We start from the raw sequence: 7,500 nt of genomic DNA on the forward strand, positions 1-7,500 counted from the left end.
TCTGACTGGTCAAAATGGCAGCTGCATCCGTCAGAATGTCTGGAGAAAAATCCGATTCAAGGTGCTTAATACACTGCAATTTCATCAACAACAACATTGTACATTCTTTCCCTGTCCAGAGATGTTGTGCTGTGTACAGGCGAGTCATGCTGTGTACAGCCAAGGACAAGTCGTGCTGTGTTCAAGCAAGTCATGCTGTGCACAAGTGAATAGAGGAGAGAATGTGTTGAAGTGAGGGCATGACTGGCTGGTAAACTTCAATGCAAAAAAAAACCAAATTGTTGTCCATACCTCACTCTAGAAACAGGTCTTTCACTTCTTTGCACATGGGGTCTTCAACCTTAACAGAATCACCTGACCTTCGGCTTATTGGTCTGGACATCTTCTCTAACCTCCGTTGGGATAAGTACATTTCTGGTATTGCCAAGAGTGCTTCCAAACGAGTTGGTTGTCTTTATCGAGCGCCTGATGATAAATCGAGGTATTTACCTCCTGATGCCGTTTTGTACCTGTATAAGGCAATTATACATCCCCTCATTGAGTACTGTTGCCTCTTTTGGGCTGGCGCACCAGCCTGCCACTTATCTTTACTTGAGAGGCTCCAGAAACGCATTGTCAACCTGGTTGGTGCGGAGATGGGTTGAACTCTTCAATCGCTCTCATCGTAGGTCAGTTGTCACTGTTTGTTCTACAGATATTTTCATGACAAAAGTTATGTTGGACTTTCTAACTTGGTTCCTCAATACGAGTGTTTGGACGCAAGACTCGGACTTCATCCCCCCCCCCCCCCCCCCACCTCTCCAACCCCGAACATGATTAATCGTAAATTAATATACAAGACTTGTCGCTTCGCTGACGGAAATACCAATCTTTGTTGCGATGGCTAATCTATGGGGGAAGAGAAAAAAGGATTTCATGCATTGATAACCAACATCACGTGATGGCATTTGCAGTTTTGACACGTGTGTCCATGTACCCATAAAAAGAAAGCAAAAATTTTTTATTATTTTTTTGGGATCACAAACACTCCCGGGAGTTACCCGAATCCACTGTAGTTGGATTTATTGAAATCCGTTCATCTGTTCTCAAGTTATACATGGCTCTTACAATATAGATGTCACTTTAAAAGGCACATCCCACACACCAGCTCTCAGTTACTTTTCTAAGTATTTTCGGATTTATTTTAGAAGCTTTGAGGCATTTTATGTAGCCATCCTTATCACGCATGCACATTAGCAGTTTACATGCCCTGAAGATCATTATTCTGTGGGCTTTTTTGCACATGCACGCTGAATATTCTGGGGCGGATCGCGTCATTCCAAAAGTCCGTTTTGTCTCCTCGCAAAGCTTTGCATATTAAATAGCTCAAGTTAATAAAAAATCAAATTAACAACCAAAACGACAAATTCTAAGGTATGACAAAAAGGTATTCTTCAGGAAAAAGGACAAATCCAGCAAAGAAAAACAATGAACATACCAAAGGGCCTTTTAATCGGACTGCTACAAGCAGCTTTAGTCTCCGACACACCCGCAGCAGTTGCGGAGGAAGCCTTGGAAGCCACTTTCGAGGTCATTCGAGATGCGTTAGTCTTTGCAAGGGGTTTCATTAGCCGTACTGGTGCTGAGGCATGACGTTCCAGAGCAGGCTTTGCTGTGGGTTTTTCAACAATCTGCATTTTCAGAAAAAGCACATAACAGCCTTCAACTATATTCACTAACAGTCCTTTGAAAGGTGACAAGATAGTCACACACTATTTAAAATTGTAATCACTGTTGAACAGAATAAAATGCAAATTCCCACAAAATTAATATCATTTGGATTGTCCACACAGCACATTCTTCATTACACTAGCATCTCAGATATAAATCACAAACTGTAATTGTGTCAATTACCTACTTACATCCTTGTTACTCATGTAAACATACAATGAGGTTTTCTTATGTTATAGTCCTAGCAAGAGATGTGTACTTGCTCTGACACGAGCTTTAAACAGTAAATATATTATGAGAATTACATTGGAGTTAATTACTCATCAGTTACATCTTAATGAGTGTTACGTCTCAAGTGTTTGAAAACCCCAATTAGTATCGATCAGAATCTGATGTTGAGGTAGCTTCCATTGCACCACCACCCTCATGTCTGGCCCTTCTCCCTGTCTTCCATCCATGTAAATATCAAATCACCCCATTGTCCTTTCATTGTACCTCAACATGGTGTGACCATGTGTGCACGTTTCAACATCCCACACAAGCTTTACCAATGGCTGCCTCCACGTATGTTATATCTCGGCACTTTGTGACAGCACATGACCGGGACTCGCGGAGCGGGGGGAGGGCCGGGGGTGGGGTGGTTGAGAGGGGCGGGCGAGGAGAGGTGGTGGAGAAGGGTGCCTATGAAAGGAGAGGGTGGGGGGTTGAGAAGAGGGGCAGGCGAGGGGAGGTGGTGGAGAAAGGTGCCTATGACAAGCAGCGACAGTCTAGCGACAGTCTAGCGACAGTCTAGCGACAGTCTAGCCACTAGTCTAGCTAGCGACAGTCTAGGTCAATCAATGGTCAAAAGTGATGCTGCTCTTGCACCTTCATACCATGTGCTGATCATAACTACCAAGTTTAGTGAATTACTGCCCAACTCTGTGGGAGGAGATAGCGTGATGGCCGGAGACAGAGACAGACAGACGTTTATAATACCTCCCACCCCCGTTTTTTTTACAATACAAAAGAAAAGGCAACAAAAAGAAGAGAGAGAAAAGGCATCAAAAAGAAGAGAATAGAAAAGGCAACAAAAGGAAAAGAGAAGACGAGGCAACAAAAAGAAAAGGAGCAGAGTAAAGGTAAAAAGAAAAGGAGAAGAGAAAAGGTAAAAGGAAAAGGAGAAGAGAAAAGGTAAAAGGAAAAGGAGAAGAGAAAAGGTAAAAAGAAAAGGAGAAGAGAAAAGTTAAAAAGAAAAGGAGAAGAGAAAAGGTAAAAAGAAAAGGAGAAGACAAAGGTAAAAAGAAAAGGAGAAGAGAAAAGGCAACGAAATGAAAAAATCAACAAAAAGAAAAGAGAAGAAAAAGGCAACGAAAAGAAAAAAATCAACAAAAAGAAAAGGAGAAGAGAAAAGGCAACGAAAAGAAAAAAAATCAACAAAAAGAAAAGGAGAAGCGAAAAGGCAACGAAAAGCAAAAAAGCAAGAGAAGAAAAAGGCAACGAAAAGAAAAAAAAAGGAAGAGCAGAAAAAGGCAACGAAAAAAAAAAAAAAGACGACAAGAAAAAGGCAACGAAAATAAAAGAGAAAAGGCAACGCAAAGAAAAGAATAAAAGAGAAATTGCAACAAAAAAAGAGGAGAAAGGCAATTAAAAGAACTAACAAGAACTAACAAAAAAGAACTAACAAGATGACTACTCTCTGTCGCTCCATTCCTCATCCCTCAGATCGGCAGTCTGCAGCCTCCTCACTCTCTGCAGACCTGGACAAAATCACAGACTGGGCAAACAAATGGAACATGTCTTTCAATCCTGATAAATCTCACACTCTTACGATGTCTCTCCGAAAAGAGCGATTGGAAAACCCTCCCATCCACTTTCTGAATAATCCTCTCCAAGAAGTTCTGTCACTCAAGCTTTTGGGTCTCACTATTTGCCATGATCTTTCCTGGGAAAACCACATTTCAAATCTGGCCTCCAAAGCCAGTCGCCGACTGGGCATCCTCCGATCCTCCGTCGTGCGAAGTCCTTCCTTGGCACACCTGAGCTCCTCACCACATACAAGGCTTTCATCGGCAGCTCTATGGAATACTGCTCTCCCCTCTGGTCTGGTGCTCCTGCCTCACACCTAGCTCGTCTTCACGCTGTTGAAACCAAAGCGTTCAGAATCATTGGACTCTCCCGCGATGAAGCTAACTCCAAGGGCCTTTCACTCACTCACCGCAGGCAGGTTGGTGGTCTTTCCGTCTTCTACCGACTCCTCTCTGGCCTTGCCCCCACAGCTCTCTCTGGGCTCTGTGCCCCCAAATATTCCTACAGGTCGCACAAGATCTGCCTGCAACCCTCTTATGGTTAAACTGCCAAAATCAAGACTTTCTGCTCACCTTCACTCCTTCATTCCTCTTTTCTCCCACCTCTGGAACAAACTCCCTCACTCTCTTCAATCTCACTCCACCCTCCAGGTCTTTAAAACAGCTGTTCACCACCATCTCTTATCCTCCCCCATCCAAAACCTTGATCTTTTCTACCCCCGCTAATTTCGGTCCCCTTGTGTTTTATACCTCTCCCCCCCCCCTCCCCTCCCCTTCCCACGCCTCCTGCCCCCAAGCCCTCTCCCTCCCACACTTCTCCCTGCTCTCAAATGTTGTGGTTGTGTGCTTCCCCTTCTCTCCCCATCTTGTCTTCCGCTCCCTCTTTTTGTATATTTTGTTTGTCTGGTTGATTTGTTTGTGAAATAAATGTTAGCTCTTTCACGAGGCTCCATTCAGTATACAAAAAAAAAAAAACAAAAAAAAAAAAAAGAGGAAAAGAGAAAAGGTAACAAAAAGAAAAGAGAAGAGAAAAGGAAGCAAAGAAAAGAGGGGAAGAGAAAAGGCAACAAAAAGAAAAGAGGAGAAAAGGCAGCAAATAGAAAAGAGGAGAAGATAAAAGGCAACAAAAAGAAAATAGGAGAAGAGAAAAGGCAACAAAAAGAAAAGTGAAGAGAAAGGCAACAAAAAGAAAAGCAGCGAAAAGGCAACAAAAATAAGAGTGGACATACACCCTTTCCCACTGTAACACAATGTAATGCTTGGTCAAAAAAATAACAATCAAGTGTCAAGTGAAGCCATATCTGTTAATTAAACCAAACATGAGTTTCTGATTATGTGGACCTTTGAAGAGCATCGTCGAGGTTATTTATGGAGATGAGGAACAATAATCAGCCCAAGAGACTGTCTTGGGGTGCACTATTCTCGGCTAGGAGAAAAGAGTAGTGAGTTTCATTGATCGAATCACATCAATTGTGCTAATGGAGGAAGTCAGAAATGCACAAATGAAGGGTGACCTTGGATGCCACAGGTGACGACCTTGCCATGCAGAGCAGGACCGCAGACTGTCAAATGACTGAGATATATAAAGTGAGATGATGCTGACCTCTTGCTTGAGATTTTGGTTCTCCAACTAATGATAGAGAAGCAGCATGCCCATAGTTGAATAACCGCAACAGAATCCAAACTGATGATCAGAAGTCAGGCTGTTTAAAAAGACCATCAGCAGGAACTAGAACAGCACTCGGTAGTGCGCATACCTTGGCTCGTCTGAACAGTATACATTTTGTATGCCACTGAATGGTTGGTTCTGGATCCGGACCTGAACCAAAATCGAATCAGCTTGTTCTTGTCACCTACCCAACTCATCCACCAAGTTTCGTCCAAATCCGCCCATACCTGGTTGAGATATCATACTATATACCGTTTTTGTCCGTATCTCTCAATGGTGATGAATGAGTTACAAATAATTTTAAATCTCGTATCTGGATTCAGATCTTCACCAAAATGGAATCAAATCATCCTCGTCATAAAAGCATCGTCTCAAACAGGGACCCATGATTGTCATGGGGCCCGCAAGGCTAACCCCCGCTCTAAAGGGGAAAAATGGCCTTAAAACGATCATTCATTCATTTCACACACCCAACCTGCCCACCAAATTTCGTCTGAATCTGTCCACAACGTTTTGAGTTATCCTCTTCACAGACAGACAAATAAACAGACAAACAGACAGGGATGAAAACATAACCTCTGTGCACCTTTGGTGGTGGAGGTAATTATGGAGTTCATGACTGCTTATAATTGGAAGCTTACTGGTCTGTACTTTATTGGATCCGTTTTTGCACTTCCTCTGGTGGATGGGACTGATATTTGCTGACTTCCAGTCACATTGGAGGCATCCAAAGGATGACAGGCTGAAGAGTGCAGAAAGAGGAACTTGAGCAAAGCAGGATTTGAAAATATGTTCACTTCATGTTTCAGAAACAAATTTCAGAAATCTGTGTTGGGAATATTACAGGTTGGGTCAGACAGTCACAAAAGGCCTTAACTGTGCCATTGCAAGTTGTTATAGAACTGACCCCCACCCAGCTGACATGTTCAATCCCACACCTCCCCCCCACAGTTTTGATGGATCATGGAAGAGCTGTCACACACAAATGATGCACTTGTATGTAGAAAGATAGCAAACACGACTTCACATCAATCAAGCAGCCAATGACCGTTGGAGAAGTTTCTTCCTGGAACACAGTGGGTGTCAGCACTTTTCTCTCCAGACAGCAAAGCACTATCAGGGAGAAATCTCTCCCTCTCTCCTGCCCTACCCCACCGCACACCCCCAGCCCCCTCCCTGAGATGTCAACCCACAGCTTGTCTGTATTCCATCTCCAAATGCTAAGTGGCAAGCAAGGAAGGAGTACGTCATGGGTTTAAATCAGACAGCCAACCTTCCAGTCTCAGAGCAGACACTAAACACAATGCCACTTCCACACTTTGTTTAGAAGATAAAATATTCAAGGAGACGTTACGATGTAGTTCATGAAGTCTTTTGGCTTCACCACATGCAATTTCTTAAACATTGAACCACAAGTACCGATAATTAATTTGCCATTCTTTCATTCAATTTTGATGCACTTGTATGTAGTTCTGTACAGATCCTGTGCCAAAGTTTGTTTGTGGCATTAAATAAATCTGGGTCTGCGGGGGTATATGGTGAAGAGGGTGAAATGAGAGAGGGGAAGATGGTGACCCCTCAAAAATAGGTATGTGTTTTAATCTCTGAAACTACACACAATTTCGATGAAACTTGACCTCCCAACATTCATCACCCATAATGTATTAAAGTTTGTTCACGGCATAAATAAATAAAAAAATCAGTGGTTTGCATCACAAAATAGGCGTTTACTTTCTTCTTCGTTACATATTTTATGCATCATCCACACCTACCAGTGGTTCCATGGTTCTAGCAGGTGAGCCCAGGAGCATTGCTCATACGTTTATTTTTGTTGACTGATATTTCATCACCTCACGTTAATTTCAATCAATAATATGCCTTTTTGAAGTGTTGGGACAAGGAGCTATCACTCAACCATCTCACAATAAATCTAGTCAAATTGAGGCAGTCTGGAAAACCATATCACCTATCGGTTTAAATTGGCAGGGACAACTGACTCTTTCAGTGTTGAATGATAGTCTGGCCAAGGGTTGAGGAAAGTTATGCATGCATTTCCCACAAACCAAAAGCTAAAAAAAACAAGTGAGCAAAAAGCGTGAAAGACTAACTGTAGATCAGTGTACGATGTGAGTGAGATGGGTGCATCAAGCTAAATCAGTATTTCTACACCCCTAGGTATTTGGAGAATAACATTGCACCTCCACATTTTTTTTTGTCTCAACAGCAGTTGTTGCCCACCTTTGGTTTCACCTCTTTCGTCTTTGGTGCTGTGGGTGATCTCATGAGTGGTACACTAGATTTTGGACTTGCAAGTGGTTTAGGCCGAGTAGCCAC

General features: G+C 42.7%; 1 protein-coding gene across 10 annotated transcripts in view; it reads right to left on the bottom strand.

Moving 5' to 3' along the window:
* Positions 1 to 1,297: 1,297 nt before the first annotated feature.
* Positions 1,298 to 7,500, bottom strand: part of LOC137431794 (uncharacterized) — a 137,945-nt gene continuing 131,742 nt past the window's right edge. For 3 of the 10 annotated variants that reach the window (XM_078782473.1, XM_078782472.1, XM_068123502.2), the window contains 2 exons: positions 7,405 to 7,500; positions 1,299 to 1,670 (listed from right to left, as the gene is read on the bottom strand). The exon at positions 7,405 to 7,500 is cut by the window's right edge and continues 86 nt beyond it. In XM_078782473.1, coding sequence (XP_078638599.1) covers positions 7,446 to 7,500 — 55 coding nt within the window. In that variant the 3' untranslated portion in view covers positions 1,299 to 1,670; positions 7,405 to 7,445. Of the gene's footprint in view, positions 1,671 to 7,404 lie in introns of all 10 variants that reach the window. The other 7 variants (XM_078782478.1, XM_078782477.1, XM_078782471.1 and 4 more) reach the window with 3 other exon arrangements.

The sequence above is a fragment of the Myxine glutinosa genome, chromosome 7 (genome assembly GCF_964187855.1).
Source record: "Myxine glutinosa chromosome 7, kmMyxGlut1.1, whole genome shotgun sequence".
Taxonomy (NCBI): domain Eukaryota; kingdom Metazoa; phylum Chordata; class Myxini; order Myxiniformes; family Myxinidae; genus Myxine; species Myxine glutinosa.